The sequence below is a fragment of the Drosophila yakuba genome, chromosome 3L (assembly GCF_016746365.2).
Source record: "Drosophila yakuba strain Tai18E2 chromosome 3L, Prin_Dyak_Tai18E2_2.1, whole genome shotgun sequence".
Classification (NCBI taxonomy): Eukaryota; Metazoa; Arthropoda; class Insecta; order Diptera; family Drosophilidae; genus Drosophila; species Drosophila yakuba.
Window position 1 is genome coordinate 19,858,062 of NC_052529.2, and position 24,093 is coordinate 19,882,154.

A 24,093-nucleotide genomic window follows, 5' to 3' on the forward strand; every position below is an offset into this window, starting at 1 on the left:
TTTGTGAGCCACGAAAACTACATGTTTAACCGATTTTCTAAAATATAATCAAAGCTAAAATATAATAAAATATAATCTTCTTTTGAATTCACATTCCAATATCCGTTGTCAAAATCTTTTGTCAATGCTTATACAAATTGATATTAAATATTTTATGCTACAAAAAGAATCAATTTTTTCAAAGAACTGTTTCTTTGAGTGTACGGTTAGGTATGTACGTTGTTCATGGAATTTTAGTATTTGATAAAAATCTAAACAAAATGTATGACATGGTGGGGCTTCCATATGCGTGAAGTGGTTCGCCCACGTAACAAAAGCAAAACAGGAAGGCTCAACAAGGCGCCGCCAAAGACCCAATTCCCATGCATATTCGAATTTTTTCCAAAGGTCTATCCAGACTTCTACCCAATCTCGCAACCCCACCTTTGCGTATTTTATGTTACCCACTTCAAGTTGCCCTGGAACTTATTACATATTATAAATCATATCATGGCCTGACATTATGCTTAGCATACAATTTGCCAAGGAGCGACCTTTTGCCACTCTGTCTTCGTTCGGCTCTGAAGGTCGAATTTAAAATGAGTACAAAACTTTTGCGGCAAGTTTTTGTATACCGTATACAAATAAAGTACATTTGCGGGCTATTTGTTGAAATGATTGCCCTCTACTTTATGACAGCTAAAAAGGTTTCGCGACCTTTTGCCTATATTCAGTATAAAAAGGGCCGATCTTAAATGACTGGTTAAGTTGGATAAAATGTAAATTAAACTGTGTTCTAGAGTAAAGTTGTTAAAATAGAAAGTGTACTCTCCATTACAGCCCTCTCAGTACACCAATCATGCAATGTCCCATAAATTATGATTATAATGAACAACAATCATTTTAATTGGTTTCATCGCTTTGCATACCAATTTCGGTTTATTTTTTAACATAAATTTAAATAATGATTTTATAGTATACATTTAAGTGGCAACGTTATGACATTAGCTAAAGTAGAACCTCCTTCAGCGATTGCGATGCCTTACATTTCGTTTGGGGGCTTTCGGGTCTTGTGTTGCAATACTGTTTTACATATTTTTAAACAGCAGCATGCCTTTGTTGAAAAATTACATAGGCTAATTAGCATATATATCACATACTTCCTAAATTAGAAGCTAAAACTAATATCTAAGACGTGTCTCGAATAATTTCGAGTGTTTGCTTACTCGCTTTAAACATGATTTGGTATTATATTTCTCTTAAATCAAACTTTAAGTTTAAAAGGTTGACTTCCCATGGAAAGAGGAAGGCATACAGTATATACATACATCATTTGCGTTTGTTTAGAAATAGTAACTCTTGTTTCGTTTGTAATTTAATATTTTTGCGTAATTTCATAAGAATACTTTGATTTTGCTGCTGCTAAAGTTCGTTGCTTATATTTTCGTGTAGTTTTCATTCGATTAATTTTTTGTTTTCGTTGCAAGTGAAAAGTAAAAAGTTAAAATGAGATCAATACCAAACAAATAAAGGCAGATGCATTAGAAAGGCTGGGTATTTGGTATTCCATATAAGCGGTTAAACTGATTATTTAAGAGTGCCCAGGCTAGGAAGTAAAGCATGCTTTCGTTTCCAACTCATCTGGTCAGACTCAGAATGCTAGCAACGTGCAATTGGAAAAGGAAACTTAGAGCTAAATTAGTTTTAAGTTTAGTAGTATTGTTAGTATTTCGAAAGGTCTCAAGCTTAGATGCTGTGGTCCAGAATGGAGACCGGATCGTAGGAACGTTTCTTGGCACGCTGCTGGTAAATATAGAAGCTCATTACCACAATCGCAATGGAGACTATAACCGAATAGGGCAGTAGCCAGTAGAAATAATAGTTGTTTTGGTTTACTACCTCTACGACTTTCGGTTGGTCAAAGGCGTTGTTGCAACTTATTGTGGTGGCCAGTGGAGCAGCTGTGGTTGTGGTTGAGGTTGTGCTGCTGCTACTTGTGGTGGTGCTAGTGGCTATTAGCTCAGCACTTTGCTCGGTGGTAAATGGATCAGGCAGCAGCGGCGGCAATGAATCCACCTCTGGCGTCTCTGACTCATCGACATAATCCGCGTAGGATTCATCGTCTGGCTTCTCGTGCGGCATCGGTGCACACCTGGGCCAGCAAACCGGACAACAGGTGTCCTTCAGCATCACCTGCCTTTCACTGGGACAGTTGAGGTTGCCGCAAAAGGACATCGTGCACTTGGGCTCCCCCTTCTCGCACTCGCACGTCTTGCAGTTCTCCGTCCACGTTTCTCCGTCCTTGTAGAACATGCCCGAAATCTTCGACTGGCACACACCTTCGGCCCTCTCATCGCAGGACTTGTGGCATATCTTTAGTCCGGACTCGCACTTGCATCGCTGGCATTGCTTCAGCCAGTGGAAGTCCGTGTCCCGCACCACCGTGCAATTCGGCTCCGCATGGCACTCGTAGGTGCCGCAACATTCTCCGGGCGTTTGATTATTTTCCGGCACCAGTTCGACCACCACCACGTCCTCGTCTGCATCCAAAGGACAGTCCGGAATGTAACAGGTCTTGCATATGCACTTCCGGTTCAAACAGCACTGGACGTAAGCCTCATCGGAGATCAGGCCTCTATTGTAGGAAACACCTTCGGGGGCTGGCGCGACTTCACCTCCGATTGGCAACTCCACCGCATTCGATTTAATCAGGTCCACCGCAAGTAGGTTCTGCCGTATGGAACTGTCCGCCGGGCACTGCATTTCGGCATCCGGCGGGCATTTAACCGACTCACACAAATCCGGCAAGAGCTCCTGGTCAACTGTAACGAAATTATGGGTGGAGAAATTGCAGCCGTTAGTGGTGGTCAATAAAACATGAAGTCTCAGTTGCAGCTTAGGTGTACTTAAGTAGGAGTGGGCGAAATGCGTGGGTGGGTAATGGAGGTCACCTCAAGCAGTGCTGTCTTATTTATGGCAAAGTGCGGTGCTTAAATTTGCCCACTAGAAAATAAAAAGGATGCTCGGTTGGTAAGCTGATTTTAAAAGTACAAAAAGGTAAGCTTTGAGCAAAGGTGTAGCTTTTGTGTCTGGGTAAACATAAATGTAATAGAAAACTGATTCAAGCCTTGTTCAAAATATATCATATATTTTAAGTTTAGTTTTCGTTTAATATTGATTGTAGCAAAGGCGAAAAAGAAATCAAATCCTCACCCTGTCACCTCGGAGAATATTTTTCAGAAGTTCACCCACATCGTTTTCTGACTATACACCTTTTTTTACAGAGCCAACAGAACAATAAAATAAAAAACGGAATGCATTAAGGTCAACTTATCGGATCGAATGTCCATAGCCTGCCAGCCAGGTGATTCATTGTCCGGAACTGCCGAGTATAGAAGTAATCTAGTAAACTTATGCCAATTAAAGCTTTTCCACTTGCCATCGATTGTTAAGTATACCTGTTTGCCTTCCATTAATTTTCTATTCTATACCTGAGACTAAACCGCCTTTTTATTCATTTTGTTCCTTCCTTTGGAGTTTTCTCCTTTCTGCGAAATGTGTTCGCTCATTGTTCAAGTTAATTTGTCATTTTCACTCGTCCATATAATGGGAATTTTCCATCATTCTCTTTCTGTTCCGTGCCCTTTGACTTTTTGGTCCTCGGATTTTCCCTTTTCCGGGTAAACAATCAAGTTCTGGTCGGGACAAAAGTAAATATCTGGCTGGAAAAATCTACTTGATTTTAAGCACAAGAACCTCCGCAGCCTGTCGAATATTAAAAACTAAACTTTTTCGGGGGAGCAGAATGCTTTTGGGCTGGGGATTGTTTGGTGGGTCGGTGGACTTTTGGTGGGTCTACGGCGACTGCTTTCAAGGAGCTCAACAAACTTCTTACACTTTATTTAATTAAAGTTTTACTTGTTCGTTGTTTTTCGCATTTGTTCGCTGACGCTGTCGTGTTATCAGTGGGACAGCTGGGACAGTTGTCAGCCGCCCTCGTATCCGCCGTTCGACTTTGAAGTTTGGCGGCGGGAGGTTAGATTTCAACGAGGCATGTCCAAAAAATGGAAATAATTTAAAGCTGCTCAACTTGATTTCGTTAGAATATGTGCAAATACTCGGGATTAGGCGAGGTTTTGTGCTCTGTTTTGGTTTCGCTCTTAATTGTTTCCGTATTTAGTATGGTCAGAATGTTTAAGTTAAAATGTTTAATTTTCGTAACCTACTTCCTTGATATAATTTATCATTTATTTAAATAAAGTGAATTACATTTTAAACAAAGAACTCCAAATTGTATCCCCTTTTCCAGAACCAGAACGGATTTTACTTTGACTAACTTAAATTCTGTTGTTTTCTCATGAATCTTAAATACTCTTTTCTTTTCGGCAGCCATAATGAATGAAAACAAAAAGCTTGTGTCATATGTAATAAGTGAAACTACTTGTGCATGTGCTATAAAATATATGTAGTAAGGGCTTGATATGCAGGTATACCTATTTGCCTGTTGTAGAGAACCGAAAAAATGTGAATGAATTAGCCGTCAGACGAGGACATTGCACAGCAATTTGCAGCGAGCTGCGGAGCAAACTGTCAGACTAGCCGGCCACCTAACCTAGATAAAAACCAAACCGCACACTTGGCTGCCTATTCAGATAAAGTCGGAGCAGGCGACAGAGCCAGAACCAGAAGCTATAGAATCTGGAACCAGGGTTACAGCCATGTACAAGATCCGAGCAGGAGGACAAAAGCGCACACAGGCGTGTACATACATGGATGGCTATTTTTCTATATATTTTCCCTTCCACTATTGCAGCCACTTTGGGTCTTCGGTGAGAAACTTATAAACAGCCGTGGAAAGTTTTCATAAAAGATGGAAGTACAAAAACACACTCGCACACTCGCACACTCACACACTCACACACTCTCACATATAGACACTCGAGTGTTTTGCATTTTATGTAGCATGAGTGCAAAAAGAAGGGGAAAAAACAGCCAAGAGGGGGAAAACTCTTTAAAAGCGAAAAACTTTTTTAATAATCCAGCGACAGCGTCCTGACTTTGTGGCCTGCAGATACAGATACAAATACAAAGATACGAGATCTTCAGTCGACAGGGAGAGAGAGGGGGATAAAGAGAGACTGGGCCAACTGTTTCAGGAATTTAAATTGTTAGCTTTATCTGCGTTCGGCACTGATTGCAAATCCAGTTTAACCCCATTTACAGGTGAGAACCGGCAGATGGAAGGTGCAAACACATGAAGCCACTTGAAAATGGAGTGATTCCGAAGGCAGGCATCTGTGAGATACATTCTGCATCCATCCATCGGTGGAAAGTGAGCCACAGACCATAAACTCTCAGATTTAGCCTAATTTCCATCCTAGTATTCCAATGTGAATTTCCCCTGTCTTGTTGGCCAATCAGCCATCCACCCATCCATCCATGCATCCATGCATCCATGTATCGGCGAAACCCTTTTGTTGTGGCACTATTGGGCTGCTCACTGAGTGTGTTATCTGGACAGATTATCTGGCTGAGTGAACGCCTTGGCTAAACGAAATTCAATCAGGCTAATAGCTGGCGTAACCACACTCGGAAATAAATTGTTCATAAATCGCATCATTACCTTAACATTAGACTTCATGATTTTGCGAAAATTTGCAAGAAGCTTCTGTGGTGGAATGTGAGAGCTTAGCTAAAACCAAGATACAATTTTTTTGTCTTTAATATTTGTATATATTACAATATTTAGCAAAGAAAGCTTCAATACAAAATGAAATTTACAAAAATAAACTAAAGTGTTCTTAAATATTGAAATTAATCCTAAAATGACACACAATTTCTCCGAGTGCATCGCCTTGAGTGCTGCCCGTGGCTGTGATTCGATTATGCCACTGCCTTTGGGTAATCCACTAGCACTAGCAGTTTCATTCGAGTCACAGCGATGCCGCGTTGGCTTCTACTCCTGGGCATGTCGGCCCTGGGTATACTGTACAGTCTGACCAGGGTGTTTGGCCTAATGGCCACCGCCAATTGGAGTCCGCGAGGCATTAAGAGGGTCAGACAGAGCCTCTATCTGCGCATCCACGGCTGGGTGATGCTGATCTTTGTGGGCTGTTTTTCACCCATTGCCTTTTGGTGCGTTTTCGAAAGGATGGCCTTTCTGCGCCAAAACCGAATTCTACTATTGATTGGCTTTAATCGATATGTCCTGCTTCTGGTCTGCGCTTTCATGACTCTGTGGATACACTGCTCCAAGCAGTCGGAGATTATTGGGTGTCTCAATCGATTGCTGAAGTGTCGAAGGCAGTTAAGGAGACTGATGCACACTCGGAAACTGAAGGATTCCATCGATTGTCTGGCCACCAGGGGACACCTGCTGGAAGTGGTGGTGCTACTCTGTTCCTATTTGTTCGCCTTGGCTCAGCCCATTCAGATACTCAAGGATGATCCGGAAGTGCGAAGGAACTTCTTGTACGCCTGCAGTTTGGTTTTCATAACCGTATGCCAGGTCATCCTGCAGCTATCCCTGGGGATGTACACATTAGCGCTACTTTTTCTGGGTCACCTCGTTCGACACTCCAATCTGCTGCTGGCCAGAATTCTGGTGGATGCCGAGCATATTTTTGAAAGTTCCCAGAGTGCCGGATTTTGGCTCAACCGGCAGGAGCTGTACAAAGGCCAACAAAAGTGGTTGGCCCTCGAGTTGTGGAGATTACTTCATGTGCATCAGCAATTGCTGAAGCTTCATCGGTCCATATGCTCATTGTGCGCAGTTCAGGCCGTCTGCTTTTTGGGATATGTGCCCTTGGAGTGTATGATTCACCTGTTCTTCACATACTTCATGAAGTACAGCAAGTTTATACTGAGAAAATATGGAAGGTCTTTTCCGTTAAACTACTATGCCATCGTCTTTTTGTTGGGGCTCTTCACCAATCTTTTGCTGGTAATTTTACCCACATACTACTCAGAGAGAAGATTTAACTGTACCAGGGAAATCCTCAAACGCGGAGGATTGGCCTTTCCATCCAGAAGCACTGTGAAGCAACTCAGGCACACTGTAAGTTGAACTATACGAACTATATCGGCCAATGTTGCAACAAATTGTCGTTATGATATGCTAATAGTTGAATGAATACGAGTATCTTTTTTCATTCTATTTAATAAGCGCCATTTATATTCAGCAGGTGTTGATTGTATATCGCACATCATAAAATAGTTATCGAAAGTGATTGGAATACTAAAATGATTCCGACGGTGATCAAAACAAGCATAATGCTAAAAAAAATCTTCAAAGAGAAATACCGACGTTGGGTCCATAAGCGTTTTGTATACACAATATTTTTAATGAATATATAATAAGGTTGATATTTCTAATAATTTCACCATTCATTGTCGGTAGAAAGTAAATAGAAATTATAGTCATAGTAGGTCAAAGAGTAGCATATGATAAGCAGCTTGTGTGCCAGTCATATTTTTATCTTTGGCCAGACTTTAATTAAAGTGTCTTATTCCACAGATGCACTACTACGGCCTGTATCTGAAGAATGTGGAGCATATATTTGCCGTCAGCGCCTGTGGACTGTTTAAGCTGAACAATGCGCTACTCTTTTGCATCGTGGGTGCGATACTAAATTACCTCATGATACTGATACAGTTTGATAAAGTCCTAAACCAATAGCTGACAAACTCACCAGACAATGGCCATAAATAAACATAAATTAAATTGTTCCCTTGTTAAGGATGGGTAAATATATGTATATGTAGTAATAGCAAACGGAATCCCATGGAAGGGGCGACTTTACTTACGTGTCGTTGCACTGGAAACAAATATTAGCACATATATTATTAGCATCTGGTGCAAGCACCTCCTTGGCGCATTCAAGTATGGCATATTCGCGCTATTTGCTTTTCAGTGGGCTGTTGGGTGGTGTCACTCGGTGGGCGGTTGGTGGTGGGTGGTGGGTGGTGTGCGATGGGTGGGGAGTGCCGACAGCAGCTGATGACAATCGATATGACCTTGCCTGGTCGCCGCGAATTGTTTGCGAATTTCTGGCCAGCTATCAAATCATATAAATGTCTCGTTATAATTTGCGAAAATCAAAATCAATTGGCATCTTCTCGGCAATTTGACTGAAAAGAGAATACAACGGAAAATTAGAGTACACTGTCGTATGCAGAAATATTTGTTGTGCCTTGCATATTATTATTATTTTTTTTACCAATATTAAGTCTTAGCTGACTTGAGTAAATATATACATACATATATGCATGCAAATATAATTACTGAAGATCAATTAAATTGCTCGATTTTGAAAATCTTCGAATAATAGTCACCTCAAATACAAAAATTGTACTTAATACGTTCTTAATAGTACAAAGACTAAGCAATCGGAATGCCATTATAAATCGTGTTCCCATTTTAGAAATTTGTTTCCTTCGCTACAACTGCTCTACAGATTTGATTTGTAATTTTTTACATTCGATGAAATGCGAGTTCTAACTTAATTGCATTCGGAGGGGAATAAAAGCAGGGCAGAAAGGCAGTAAACACTCGAAGCGTTAATAAGAAGGTGCCTTTAGAGTCTACAGCAAAATGCTCTCTCATTCTTTCGGGGTTTCGGATTGGTTTTGGTTTGGTTTGCTTTGGTTTGCCGGTTCGTCACTGCTAAAAATAGCAACCTTTTTTTTGGCTCAGCGAGTAGTTTTAATGACCAAGTGCCAGTCTCTCAGTTTTGGGACGTATGGGTGTGTGCGGGGTATCAGCGAGGGTCGGGATCACCATTTCCCCGGCAACTGAAAATGTTTGTGCGTGTTTTCTGGCTTTGCTGAATGGGCCCGCCACTGAAAAGGCACTGATAAAGGCACACAGCCCCACATTGTCGAGGAGGGGGAAATGGGAAATGGGGGTCGGTCACTGCTGGCTTGTCCCAGGTCCATAAAAGACCTGTCCAGGTCCGCCTACGTGTCCAAATCGAACACATTTTGCATGTGCTCACTGAGCAAAAATAATTATACGTTTATTGCCTCTACACATCACACTTGCAGTTAAGTAAAGGAATTTGGAATTTGAAAAGGTACGACATAGTTAGGGAGCCGAATTATGGTAGTGGTTGTTCTGACATTTCAGTTAAACCAAAATCCACTTCGTTTTCTTTAACAATTGGGTGTTACAAAAACTTTGTTTTACTGGTATTTATTATGGTATTCATAAAATATTTGATAGATATTTAAAAAGAACCGCCGCATTTTCTTACAGTGCTATATTGGTATTGAATGCCCGACGATGATTTGCTTTTCATATCCATTCAATCAAATTCTAAACGTATCCATCCGGTCTCCTTTAAACGAGGCTGAAGATTTATAAGATACGAGCTGTGTGCCCAATTCGCAGAAGCTCCGTTTAATTTCTGGGGAAACTGAACTTCCTTTCATCGAACTTCCGATGGGTGAAAACAGCAGCTTGTCGTCAGAACAAATGTGCAAATGAGAGCCTTTCGGCTTTATCTTATCAGTTGCACAATTTGCATTACTCACAGCAGGGGCAGGTAGACAAAATTCGAGGAAAACGCCTTAATTGCGGTGTTGTTTTCCACTTGGCCGATAAAACCGAGATGCCAGATTCCTGTTGCAAGTATGTATGTACATATGTAAGTGAATATCTCCCGAGTAAGTTCGTCTACAAGTCCACTGCTGATTACATATCGAACTGCGATATATATATATGTATGTATGTACATGTGAAAACAGAGTGCTAGCGACCATAGAAATTTCTGGGAATTTGTTTGCTTTGGACGAGCTTCATACGAACGAGAGTACGAGTATTGCAGGTTCAGTAACCTGCGAAGTGTGCTGACGCTCCAAAGAGAGTTCCCCATAAACATCATCTATTTGGCTAAGCGGAGCCATAAACAATTCCAGATTAATGAACCCACAAAAAATGAAATATATAAGGAAAATCGAGCGAACAAGTAGCCCGAAAATTGGATATATAAATGGCAACCGAACTGAATGGGATATTCCGAGAAGTTGGCCCGACAACAATCAGCTCAGATATTGTTTGAGTCTAGAGGAATTTTAATTATCGTCTCGTTGGCTTTACCAAACAGATCTTATCTTATATGGGTCGTATTTTGTCGGATCTTTTAATCTCAGCTTCCTGTTGTCACTTCTTTTCTTTTTTACGCTCTCGCCTCCAGACTTTCATTTTTGGGTAGAACTTTCCCTGCATTAATATTACAAAATATTACATTTTCACCTCGAAATTTGTTGAAGTTGGAAGTGCATCAATACATTGGGCCCCTAGGTAACTAGTGTACCAAAGCTACATGAGTTGAAATATTCACTGAATTGGTTGGATTAATGTACATATTTTCCTGAGAAACATTATATCTTTCCCCCTAAATCGAATATATAAACAGGAATAGCCTAGTACACTGTTCCATTTTGAACGACCAAATCTAGAATGTTTGGAAACCAAAGACTTTTTAAATTTGATATTTACTTTAGAGAGAAGTGCTTACATGTAGACTCGTTTAACTGTACGATCACCTTCGAGCATTCTTCTGAGCTTATATCTTGTACAGCTTATATAGCAGTATTTGACTCTATGTATCTGTATCTTGCGCTTTGTGCGGTAATCGCATATTTGTGTAGATGACTAAACTGTGATAGCAGCTAAGTAACTTTTTCCCGCATAAAGTCAAGGGGTCTGAAAAGTGGGAGGTTGTTGGCTGAATGGTTGATTGTGAGTTGGCAACGGCAAATGAAGTATGAAACGCTGACGAATGGCAACTTCCAGTTCCTTTTGTACTCGGTTCTGCATAGTTCATCATCTTTTTACCTCGAACGCTAGTTAAGCTTTATTATTGCCATAAATTTCACTTGAATGCGAAATCTGATGCATCTATCCGATGCTTCCAGTTCGGCTTTAGCTTTGGCTTTGGCTCTAGCTTTAGCTTTTTCTTTTCAGCTGTTTATCTTGCAGCGGCAAGGCAACACATGCAAAACCCGACGGGCTCTGTGTGCATAAATACTTGCGAACACACACATCTGCCTTGGTATTTGCTCGTGTTCGCGTACAATAATTTCACGTTCAACAACTTTTGGCTTTTTGATGAGCCAGCAGCAACAGCAGCAGCAGCAACAACAACATCGGCAACAACAGCAACAAAAGCAGCAGCGGCAACAGCAGCATCGGCAGCCCGCACTTGAAAGGTACGTTTTGTGGAGGGGAGACTGCAGGACGGGGCGGGGCTGTGCGAAGGGGAGCGATTACAATGGGTACTATGGGGCCCAGAGAGGGGTTTTGGGGGCTAAGTGGGGCTAAGAGCGAACCTCATGTGCGGGCAGTTTGGCTCTTTCTGTTGCCATAGCCACCGCTACTGCCATAAAGCTCCTCACCTCTTCCGGCGCATTGCAACTCGGAGCTGCCTGGTGAAACTTTAAGCGAAAAGTACACAGCTCGAAAAGTTATCAAAACTCAGGCCAGTTTATCTATATCTTATCTGTTAGATAAAAAATAAAAGTATTTCACCCCAAAGAAGTCCAAGAAACTAACCATTTCAAGTAAACGACTGAAATATGTATTAATTAATATGCAGGCAGCCAATGGTTTATATACAGCATTTTGTTTGGTTCGTTAAGTAAAAATTTTAAAAGAAGGTTGATTGTACATTTAACGTAATATAATCTAAGCAATTTTTTGTTCGTTGTATTTAAACAGCCCCTATCTAATATCATTACATCACGTAAAATACATGGTGGTGAAATTAAAACCCAATTGTGTATTTGATTTAATCAATGTACAGTACAACAGTACAATTTGTATCTACTGCCAATTTATGATTACAAATATTAGTTTGCACTTGTGAGATCGTAAATGGTCAATTAAAATGTTGATAGCGATGACGTCAAGTGATTATGCGTAATGCTAAATAAATCAGCTTTCTGCTGTGGAATTTAGTGGGAAATTTATAGTTTTTACGTCACAGTCCCATCTTGAGTCAAATACGTCGTTACGGACCATATGAAAAATATTAAATGAATTTAATTACATGTAGGAATTTCGCTCGAATCATAAAAGTTAGGTTGGTTTTTTTCCATTTTTCCCGGTGCAATAAAATTAAAAATACGTATTATGGGATTATTATGCTTATACGTATTTAATGCTTCATTTGAGGTTCGTTTGTTTATGTTAAATTCCGTCGCTGTATTATAAATAAGGCAAAAGACAAGACAAAAATATTTAACATCATCTTGTTAAATAGTAATAAATTAGTTCACATTTTCTGTCAAATCTCGAGTAGCTTATACATAGTAATATGTTTACTTTGGTGTATCCAAATTATATGATTTTTGGAAGTTCACGGATTCCCTTCTACAGAATGTAAACAAATTGTATGCAAAGTATTCTTCAAATTTGCATTCGACTTTGCAGCGGGGACAGAAGCACAAAATTTTCTTTTGATGTATCGGCTGATGTATGGCGCTCAATTGACGCCACACGGTATCGGATTTCATCGCAGTGTAGTCCGCCTGGTTGAAGTCGTCGTCTCGTCTCGATTCACGACGGTTTTGTTATGCTTTTGGTCGCTTTTGCCTCGCTCTGACCTCTGAGTTTGCTCGATGCCGATGCCGATGCCGTTCGCTTTTTGCCCAGAATACTCTTTCGAGGTGGAGTCTGTAAAGTTTTCCACTGCAATTGGCATTGCCCATCCATTGCTGAACTTCCATTTGCATTTCGCTGGGCTGCTAAAGGGAATCGCTTTGAACCGCAACTGGTGTGCCATTGGGCTTTCATTAAGCCTTTCACGAGCTTAAGGATTGAAAAGATGGAGTGGAGTGGAGTAGTTAATAGAGGGAGCACTATTTGGCATTGCCTTGAAAGTACCTTCACCGTAAAACTGCTGTTCTACATTGAAACTGAAGTAGATTTACAGCGATCCAACCTTTTTAATATTTAATCAATGGATAATTCTGATACTTTTTCATACATTTTTAAATTCTTTTCTGCTTAATAAAATCCATGTCATTTGTTCTTCTTCAACTTCTTCTAGAGTATGTAAAATTCGGCTACATCTCAAAGGCTGGTTCCCCTATTCCGGATTCTCTTTATTTACTCTAGTTTCTTATTTTGCGACGTTGCTTATTTGTTTTAGGTTTAGGTTTTTTATTTCGGGGAACCGCAGAATAGTTAAACAGTTATTTTTAACGTAGTTGTAAACATAAATAACTTTGCATGATTGTGTAATTAGCAGAGCATTAAAACCTATCAAAATTTGAGCTCATTTTTTATGCACCCTTTAAATTGTATATTTGATTAATTTATTCTGAAGATATAAATTTGGTTTGGGACATTTTTTGGGAAGATAACGCAAGGGCATGCCTTGAAAATCTGAAATATGGGATAATAGCTCTTGTCGAGCAGATCTTAAAGCATTTTCCCCAGGGCATTGGAACTTCGACTCCGTCACGTAAGCACTTCCCTCCGGCTTTTATTTATTTGCTCTGGTTTTCATACACTCGGATTCGGCGTTGCTTTTTCGCTTTCGGCTCTTTAAAGCTTGGCCGGCTTCTTTCTTTCTTTTTTTTTTTGTTTTATTTGTATTTTTTGCTGCGAGTAGTTGGCTGCCAAGCTTAAATAAGTCTTTAATGGACTGTGCGTGTCGCAGGGCGGGGGAATTGAATAGTATAGGTACTGGCATGACATGATATGGCTAATGAAATCAAATTGTTTGATCATTGCGATAAATTCCCTACCAACTCTGCCTAATTTCTGTCCATTTACGCACGCGGCTTTGCGCTTTTAACCTTGATTTCTCAGTGTAAACAAAAAGTGAACAAATCGGAAAAAATACAACAAAATTAAATACAAATAAAAACGCGACCCAGCGCAACCGAGTGACAGCCCGCGAGTGGGAGTGAGACACATGATAAACGATGCCGAGATACAAAGATACATCCATCGAGCATAGAGTAATACGAAAAGCTTTCAGCATTTGACGATCTGTCAGTCGCGCCGACTATTTGTCCCTGTGTATTCTACTCATCTGGTGTTTGCCGTTTTCATCTGTTTTCGCTATCGGGCTTTTTATTAAGTTACCTATTTATAATTTGTTTATTATTTAGCAAATGCGTGCGAATAATGTTTAAATATACCCTTGCGCAGGAGCATCTGGAAATTGCTTAGGAGCCAAAATCCGAAAAAGAAATTGAAAAAAAAGCGTACGCCAAATCCATAAATATTTTATAAATGACGTTATTGTACAGTTTTCCCCTGGTTATATTATTAGCTATGCTATCTTATCTATGTACGCTCAACGTGTCCCAATGTGCGTGTCGGTGTTTGTTTGTATAGCCATATTGGGTGTTTGTATGGGCCAACAACGCTACCGTCATTACCCTTCTACTTCTATGCTGGCTTATATAATCGGTATAGTCGGCGGCGGTAGGAAAAAATTATAAAGAAGGTAATGCAAACAGAATGAGGGGAGCGAAAAATTCAACCTAGTCGCAGATTCCCCCAGTGCCTATATTATATAGATTATGTACAATCTGCGGAATGCGCTTCTACACACCTGCCACGTAAAATTCGTGTTTTTTTCTTGTCACTCGAGCATAAATTCTGCTTGCTCACATGGTTTGCTCTTAGTTATTCGCACTACACTTGTTTTGTATTTATTTTCTATTTTTCTGGCGTTTATTGGGCTCGGTTAGCTTTAGTTTTTTTCTTTTTTTTTTTAGCACGGTTTCTGCTCACTTCACAAAACGAAAATTAATTGTGGGTGCATGAATTTTGTGTTTTTGTCGCTTATGAGGCTTTCGCGATCACTGCTGAAATTCAACTGAGTTTCCAAGCTCGATCCACAAAAACTTTATAGCTTGTGGGGAGCGTTTGGGGTTTTGGGGGAGAGAATGGAGCGTTATTTCACGATCGGGAGAAAAAGCTCACTCTCTTTTGGCCCGCATTCTTCGCAGCCATGCATTAAATCTTATTTTTTGTTGATCTTTGGCCGGCAGCCGGCTTCTACATTCTACATTCTACCACTCTTCTCTTCTACTTTTCGCTCTTCAAGTCTTCTTGCGCTCTTCTCTACGTCTTCTCTGCAATCTACAATTGTCTCCGTTCTGGAAGCTTTCCCTCTCTCAAAGCTGTTTGATTGCAAGCAAAAAGCATAGATCAACGTCAAAAAACAACAGGTCGTAAATTTTCAGAGCAAGTGAGCAGATGGAATTTCGGCGAGTGCATCACGTGCGAAAATTCCCGTATACGCAAATTCGCAAAAACTGCAGCGGCGATCGATCACACGCATATTAAATGGGGTGGGGATATGGGTTCGTATCTGGGAAACCGAAGAATCTGGCGAAGAGCGTAAAGATCGTTGCCTTCATTCCGCTTTTTCAGGCCAAGGCGTGTGCGCCATGCAAAATGTTAAATGTGAAGTGCTAAATGCGAAATGCAAAATGCGAAATGGAATATCATGACAACACCCGCTCACGCCCATCGAATCAGCAGAGCTGCGGATTAATGTAACATGCAAAAAATGCCGCAATTTATTTACATTTACCAGCACTTGAGGAAATGGTTTCACTCGGTATAATAATAATATATGTATAACAGATAATAATAAAAAATATCCTTTTTAAATTCTTTAATAAAACCTGATGTGCTGAGATATATTTACATTCTGATATCTATCATTTAAATATATTCGATTGTTTGGCATTTTTTCAGTGTAAGGCTTTCGACTGCAGAGATCTTCGCTTGCATTTATTCGGCAGTCGGTATAATCCGCTTGTACTTGCAGATTGTTCAGGTGACTAATTGCTAAGTGAGCGGCGCGTTGGCGAATGAGTAATTTTACGATTCGCATTCGTAGGTTGGTTTCTGGTAAGCTACAACAATGTCAAGGGAATACTGCTTCTGAAATTATTGGATTTGCATATTAACAGATCTGGCATAAATGTATTGATTCGATCTGGCTGGAACTTATTTGAGTTGGGGGAATGCGGAATTTGGATGTTATTAAGTGGCTTATTCAAGTCGAAATGTTTACGTCTGATATTGGTTGCCTTTTGTTTTTCATTCAAGATAATTTGTTTAAAATTGGGATTTGAGAAAATTTTATAGGAGAATGTATCAGTATAATATTGAGGTGCCTTAAATGCCGTCATTATCATTAACAGGTTAAAACATTTCATGCTGACCCCAAAACATTTAATATATACCTAATTACCCTGCCATTAATTTGATGACACTATATCACAACTTAAATTGATCTGAAATGAACGATCAAATATCTTCATACCTGCCTTTTTTACCCGTTACTCTTAAAGTAAGTAAAGGGTATATTAGATACGTTGAAAAGTATGTAACTAGTAGAAGAAAGCGATGTAAACTTTGATCGATGATGAGTTCATATGAGTTTTCGTTTGTGTGTGGCATTATTTATTTACCAAAAAAGTTCATTAATAAACTTATTTGTTTTAAATATGACAAATATTTATTATTTTTTTAATTAATTTAATGTGCTATAATTTCCACAGATAGTAGAAGTTCCAAGTACTAACTCACATTGACCCTTCTATTTTCTTTCGCTTAAAGAAAGTTAACGAAGCCAGAGAAGAAATCGGACACTTTTCTTTATTTCGACGCCATTAGATTTTCTCTGACATTGCAGCGAGTGCGGGTATATTTTACTTAAGTTTGTCGCTTCCCTGCTGCTTTGCCGCATTTCCACTCCTTGTGGCCGTTTTCATGGTCAGTTAGCCAGAGTGTTGTTGTCGCATAAACTGCCAGCAGATAACAGCAGAAAGGCAGGCAAAATCCGTATAATGAAATAAAAATACATAGCTAAATAAAGAGGACAGCGGACGGAATCAAAATGAACAGCCACGGCAATAGCAGCAAGAACACGGAGACAACCACATTGATTTCACTTTAACGAGCTTGTAATGTCTTTGAGCCGGCTCAACGGCAAAAGTATATAAAAAGCGTTATGTATACGACATGTGGGCCACGCAGAAAGCACGCAGTTGGCGTGGTACTGCTGCTGTTGGTGTTGTGTATTCCGCTGGATGAAAACTTTTGCCGTCACATCCTAATAGGATAATAACGAGCCAAGGCTGGGCGAAAGTTGTTGCGCCTTGCAGCCCGAAAACTCCCAAAAATAAAATACGAGGCAACAATAAACGATGATAAGGGGCTAAAGAACGTGTCGGCTTCTGTCGCCAACGCCTCAGAATCATTCTAAAGCACAGTTTCTAGCCGCAGTTAGGACTTGGTCCTGTTTCAAACTTCGGGGATTCGGAATGACACTGCAAGAAAATACTAAGGCAAACTTGATTTGAATTAAACATTCAAATCAGGCTAAGTAGTGTAAGTTACCGGGCTCAATCGAGTCCCAAATCTTAAGTTATTTCTGTTTCAACACTTTGGAGCAACACTTTGCCATATAATAATTGACAAATGATATTTTAAATAACTAATGAGACACCGTCCATAAAGCGCTCATGCAAAAACCCCCAATTTACTCTCTTTTCTAAAAAACTTACAGAGTCCAATGTCGAAATGAGATGCCTAAAATGAGTAAGACTAAAAATATTTTGCAGATTAATATAGACTGCTTTACATAATGTACATTTTTATAAATAATATAAAATTCATATTTTCGTTGAGCAGTATTGTGCAAGAGATAAACAATTCATATTTTCGTTGAGCAGAATTGTGGAGGAGATAAACGAGCTCTTTTTGCGGCAAGGAAAGAATTTGTTGAAGATAGATTTTTTCTTAGTGCCCAGTCCAAGTTAACTGGGATCCATTTAGCCGACTGTTTTTGCTAAATCGGCCCGCAGGAAGCGCTGATAAGAGCCAACGACTTGTGGTAGTGAGAGGCATATAATGATGTGCATCCCCTACAATCCAACCCCATTGACTTGGCCTTTCCCAACCCAAAGTTATCTTTTTGGGATCCTACCGGATGTTTAAGAAGGAGGCGTGGCAGTTTCGGTGTTGTGTGGAGCTGGTGTAGCTGCCAAATGATAATTTATGGGCGGAACTCTATGAAACTTCGAGGTGTCAAGAAATCTGTTAGTAAAGTCTCAGTTTTTTCATCAGAAGGAGCTGAATAAACGAAAAGGAAGGGAAAATGTTGCCTACAATAAATGTTCGAGTCATGGACTTAAGTGGGCCAAGATGAATTTGACTACATAAAGGTGGGCACAAATTAAAAGCAGCAAATCAACGTGTTCCACTTAACTGGGTTGAGTGAAAGTAGGAGAAGACATGAAGGGGAAATGTAAAAGGGAAAAGATGTGCGGCACAACGAAATCGCTGGAAAGGAACTTTACTTGAGTGAGTTATAAAGCCAAAAGGGGAAAGTTGAAACGCTTTGCGGGGTGATGCGTCTAAAAAGGTTAAAAACCCTAAGAAAAATGGGAAGGAGGAATTGTTAATGTGAAAAACGGCAAAAGGACGAAAATGTTCAGTCAAGAAAAATGAAACGAAGTTCTGTAACTTAAGACTCGTACAATTTCTAAATGGAAATGTTGATTTCGTTATTGGAGTAATTGAAAGCATTCGTTATTTCAATATTTCTTATTAATTAAATATGTTGTGAATTCAATATATAAGTAGATAATCTCTATTTAATCTATATATTTAATCTTTATTTAAATCGTTTTATAGTAAGTGGATTGAAAGAAAACTCAACATGTCTTTAATATACATATTGTGTTTTAATCTTAAAAAAATGTAATTTATTAAACATATTTCCTTAAGGTATATGCATAATAATTTCATATTAATTAAATACCATCTCATCAAATTCCTTGCCACCCTAATGCAATGAATTATTAAGAAAACCATTATTATCAATTATTTGGTGGCACACTCTTTTCCCATGTGGGCCGACACCAAGGTCACAAGTCGAAGCGCACGGCCACCCACCTTTTTGCCGCCCATTTTCAACTTGGCGGGAAAGTCTCAGTGGATAAGAGAGACACTTGACAGTGACAGTGTGTAAGAAGACGATGATGGAGAAGAGGTGCGGGGCAAAAAACGTTGGGGAACATTTCAACATCATTTTGTGTGTGCATTTGAGCGATTACCCAAGTGATTACGGCTAGATGCACAAGGTAAGCACCTGACACCTACCAGACAAACAATTCATAATTTCGAGGAGCCCGCCTTCGTGGTCCCTTTTTCGCCCACCACTGCCCCCCTACCTGCTCTGCTTTTGGCCATCATTTACGGCTAACGAGTTATATTCTGCGGTCCAGCACGGATTTTCCCCTTGGTTTTGCTTGGCTCTTCATCAGCGCTCCAAAAAAGCGTCGCTCATTTATTTTGATTACCTTTTCGCAGAAAGCCAAACCAATGCCAACACCAGATTTAGCCCCATCTTTTGCGTTCTTTTCCCTGTCTGCTTTGTTTTCACTTATTTTCCAGCACTTCTTGCCGCCATCTTTCAGAATAAATGTTTTCTCCCCTTATCTAGAAACGTTGGGGAGAAGTCGGGAAAGTGAAAACTACGGCACTGGGAATAGAACACTTCTGTTATTCTAGTACTTACAGTGGCCTTAAAATTTATATTTGCTTATTAATAAAAAAATGTTTGTTTTTATTTAAAATGAATCACAGTTTTAATCCTCTTTTTTTGTCTACATTTTCATTGTAAGTTATTGTCATACATTTACAAAGTATATAAAATGTGCTAATAGAGTAACTGAAATTATCCTAAATACGCATATATAAATCCCAAAGCCCAAAGGAGTACTTCTGAAAATGGAGTGTCGGATTTCCTACTGTCCGCTGTGGTCTTATCGCTCGCTCTTTCGCAATTGGATGAGTTTTAGCTGCGGACTTTGAATCCTGGTGGCACATCAGGCCTTGATGAGCTTAATTCCCAGGCGACACTTTTGTCCGAACAAATTTAGTGTTCGAAAAACCCCCTTCTCCCCCATCTCCAGCATCTCTGAGTCCATCTCCGCACACAGACTGCAGTGCAATAATAAAGTTAACAGAAGGATCTACGTCTTTCCGTCGCTTGTCTAACCGTTTCCGGAACCTGTTTCCGTTCCGCCTTGACTCCGTTCCGTCTTTTTTGACAAAGACAACTGCGAGGTAGTCCGGATGGAGAAGTCGACCCCGAAGGGCCGTTACCACCAAATTCCATTATGGGACTCCTGGCTCATTGTTTTCCCAGTCCAGAGGGGCGGAAAACCCGAGGAACCCGGAAAACCCGGGAAAACACGGAATACTCGGGGCAAGGGTCGGCCTTCCGCATTGGCCTTTTGCCCCTTGTAAGGTTGTACACAAAATTAATATTGCAATTTTTGCTTTCAACCCGCCTGTCATATAAGAGCGAAATAATTTCAGAAAGCATATTTCAAAATGAAATTTTCTTGCGGCTGGCCATGCGGCGAAGGGCGGCGACTGGAATGGGCGGGGCATTTAGGCTAAAACAAATGTTTGTGCGGTTTGGTCTGGTCTGGTTTGGTTTGGTTTGGACTGGTCTCGTCTGGGCTACTTCTTCGGTCTTGGGTCCACGGCTCCTGAAAAGTGGCCTGTTTTATAATGAAATAAATTTCATTTGCTCATTGAGTCGATGACGATGTTGACTAACCATAAGGATCCTACAAGAATAAGAGAGTACGCACTGAGAAAAACAAAGGTTACCAAAGGTATTCCAGGTATTTGGATCAAGCTTCTTTTTAGCTTAATAGCTTAATATATTTATTCACTATATTTTAATAAGCAAAACACCTGTGAAATATATTGTGTTCAAGCCTAATGTAAAATAAGTAATTATCACAATTTCTTGTATACTAAGAGTACTTAAGGAGTTGCAAAAAGCAAATGGGCATTAAATTAGAATGTATATCTGCGCAGTGGGCTGGTAGATGTGACCCATTTAGCTGACTCCCGGTTCAAGGAGTCTCAAGATATAAAGATTTTTTTTTCAGTGTAGTTGGAGGCCGGGGAAGGGGCCGGAGCCTGGCCGACATGTGTGGCCAGGCATGAAGGAGCTGGCCCGGAATTTGCATGCTCAAAACTGGAGCAAGCGTACAAATGCCGGAGATGCGGACGGATGCGGGGTGCGGGAATATGGATGTTGGATGTTGGATGTGGATGTGGGCTTTTGGCTGCATGTGCTCGCAAAATCAACGGAACGGGCTCGACATTAAGTGCTCAGGCCTGGCCGACTCTCCAATGTGGCTCCTCCGTGTGTGTTTGCGTATCTAAGGTATTAAGACTTGTGCGAAATGAAATATGACATAGTTGACAAAGGAGCGGATGGGATGGGAGATGGCATCTATATTACACATTACATATTACGTAGAGCGCCGCAGGCAACGGAAACATCAGCAGCAGGCGGAAAAGCGGAATCAGGAGCCAAACCCTTTGGCAAATATTGATGCCACCTGGACGTGAGCGTTTCCTCCTCGGGTAGACTGGTTCACCTGGCCAGAACACCTGCGTTTGATGGTCGACACAATAGGATTTTCGGGCAGGCGAGCGTGTTATTTGGCCTTAAAGCCTCGTAAAATCTTGATTTAAAATGGCCTCCATGGTTGTGTTTTATGCGATAGAAAATAACATTCTCAGCGATTCCTTACAGCGAGCATAAGCGGATTTTTGGCTTAGTTTTTGCATTTAGGCGAAGTTATTGGCAAGTTGCCTTTTTGTAATTTGCTCACATTTCGGCAAGTCTTGGTGCGCATTAGCAAGTCATGTGAGTTAGCTAGGTTTTTTTTTTAATATTTTAAATGAAATGAGTCTAATATGTTTGGTCCGACTATAACCACCAAGAAATGAAGAGTTTTATTAATAGTTTGGCATTTTACACATCCTTCCACTTTCCACCAAACGTTGAAAATCAGTTCAGTTTATTAAAAAGAATAGCTCTTCTTAATCCGGAGATCATATTTTGTGGGAAAGGTGAGGCGGATATCCTGCCAGGACATTTCTCCGTCTCCGTCTAAAACTGTCATTCGAGGCCACGTGCAAAAGCCGAATTCCGCGTGTGCTGTCATTTCTGCGGTTGAAGGTAACTCCGCCTGCCCCGACTTTGTGTCCTAGCTGTGCATTAAATGCCACTCAGCCAGCCAGCTTTAGTTCACTCATTTTCCAGGGCCTGGTTATGCGACAAGGGGGCGTGGCTGTTGGGGCGGTAAAAGAGGCGTGGTTTTTGTGGGGGGCGGTGGGCAAATGCAGTTGCATACTTTTGCAGCAGTGCGCTCCACTTGGCGTGCGGCATGCCACAACGCTCCGGATCCGTATGACATTGCAACGGAGCGGCGACGATGATGATGATGATGATGATAGCGATGCCACAGTGTTGCGTCATGTAAAAGATAAACAAGTCGACATTTTGACAACCTAAAAAGTAAAGAATAAATCCCTTGCGGAATGAAAGAAGCCAACAACAGACGAGGTCGGGTAAAAAACAAGATGGAACAATGGATGATGATGGCGAGCTTGCGTTGCGATGAACTCCATGAAAGTCGCCCATCAAATAATCGAAATCAACCTTCAACTTCCAACTTTGGGTCCTGCAATTTATATGCAAATTTCATTAAGGAAAATGCGGTTGTCTGGGAGTAAAAATATCCGCTAGTGCGGCAATCCGCCGCCCTCAGCGTTTCTCCCTCCGCGAAAGTAATTGAAACGCAAAATATGCATTTGACCAGAACTCTATCCCTCCAGAACTCCCTACTTCTTGTGCGCGACTCAACTAATGTAATTTAAAACGGACGAGTGGCAAATTACTCGGCCGTTGCGGACATTCCGCACCCCAATCCACAGACTCCTAACCCTCAAAATCCGGGGACAGTAATATACAAGCGGCGAAAAAACACGCAAATTACCCTCGAAGAAATCCCTTGAAAAATTGCTCAAAATAAATTGTGGGGCGTTGCGTAAATTTGGTTTTTATATTTTTCCCCAGCCAGGATTGGCTTGCGTTAATTTGTAATTCAAATTTATTACGAAATAATGGTTAATTGGCTGGCCGCGAGGATCAACGTTGATTAGTGGACAATCAAAAGTTTTTAAATTTACACAAAATTTATATATTGGGGATACAATTATTAATACCTTCCCTTTAAAATATGTTGTTTCTTTTATCAAAAAAAATGTGTATTTCCATTCCAAAGATTTGCATTTGCAAAACAATTTATTTAAAATACAAAAGTCAACTGTCTTACCACATCCAATTATTTTATTATTTTCTTTATTTCAAGTGCGTTGAAGCATGTGAAGATGAAAAATATTGCATGTGTTTGAAGTAGGTATCATTAAATCAATAGAAAAACAGAGCCTAAAAATGCCGACGGATTTTTATTGTACTTCAACAGAATATCTCAATGTATATCTCCTATTGAAATCTTTTACTTTGTCTTGATTTTATCTCTCCCTCTTGAAGTTAACATTTAGATGTTTCTGAAGCATACTCAGGCTGTGCAACTTTATTTGAATCACATTTTTGTGTTTGTGCATCAAAGTTTATCCAACTTTTGCAGGGCGTGTTGCTTCTATCAGAAGTTGAATACCTCAATATAATGCAGATTACAAGCCGCCCAGCGTGGATGGAAACATGAAAATCTCCTTTTCCATCGCCATTTTCCGCCCGGCTTTGATGGTTTCATTTTCCAGCCGCAGCCTCTCCAATCGTAGAAAACTTTTTGTGTGCGTTTTTCTCGTGTTTAATGTTTTATGACGTACTCAGAAAACAAAAACCCAACAAAAAGAACAAAAATTGTGGAAAATATGTATGGCTGAGGAGAACACTTCAATTTTTGTTTAAATGCCAATAAAACTGTCATCAAAAAGTTGTTAAGTAATGAAACATTGAAAATAAATGTGTGCACCGACTGCGGGAAGTCTCTTTTCCACTTGCAGTCTTCGAGCTTTTTTCCCCGACCATTGAAGCAAACTTTTGCCTCTGGCAATTGTTCAAGAATTAATAGCCGAAATTCTGCATTCTTTGGGGTGGGGTACTTACAATTTAAGCTGCTGCTACCACCCAATTCTCCACCCACCTCCCACGCACCATTGTTGCACATTTACTTTTTGCAGCATATCAAGTTGAGCGCATAAGTTTTCCATATTTT

The 24,093-nt window shown here is 40.3% G+C and overlaps 2 protein-coding genes and 1 long non-coding RNA gene across 3 annotated transcripts; 2 read left to right on the forward strand and 1 right to left on the reverse strand.

Moving 5' to 3' along the window:
• Window positions 1-1,536: 1,536 nt before the first annotated feature.
• On the reverse strand, window positions 1,537-14,805 carry LOC6534751. Its single transcript, XM_002095390.4, has 3 exons — window positions 14,556-14,805; window positions 7,786-8,109; window positions 1,537-2,801 (listed from the first exon to the last, which is right to left on the reverse strand). The coding sequence occupies exons 2-3, from the start codon at window positions 7,868-7,870 to the stop codon at window positions 1,726-1,728; spliced, it is 1,161 nt and encodes a 386-aa protein (XP_002095426.2). The 5' UTR covers window positions 7,871-8,109; window positions 14,556-14,805; the 3' UTR covers window positions 1,537-1,725.
• On the forward strand, window positions 2,817-7,778 carry LOC26535958 (putative gustatory receptor 77a). Its single transcript, XM_015189671.2, is given in 3 exon segments — window positions 2,817-5,901; window positions 5,904-7,036; window positions 7,496-7,778. Coding segments are annotated over 3 exon segments (1,392 nt in total). The 5' UTR covers window positions 2,817-5,804; the 3' UTR covers window positions 7,658-7,778.
• A 74-nt stretch (window positions 14,806-14,879) lies between the features above and the next one.
• Window positions 14,880-15,684, forward strand: LOC120321559. Its single transcript, XR_005561226.2, has 2 exons — window positions 14,880-15,312; window positions 15,383-15,684. It is a non-coding gene; the product is annotated as an uncharacterized LOC120321559 (long non-coding RNA).
• The last annotated feature ends 8,409 nt before the right edge of the window (window positions 15,685-24,093 follow it).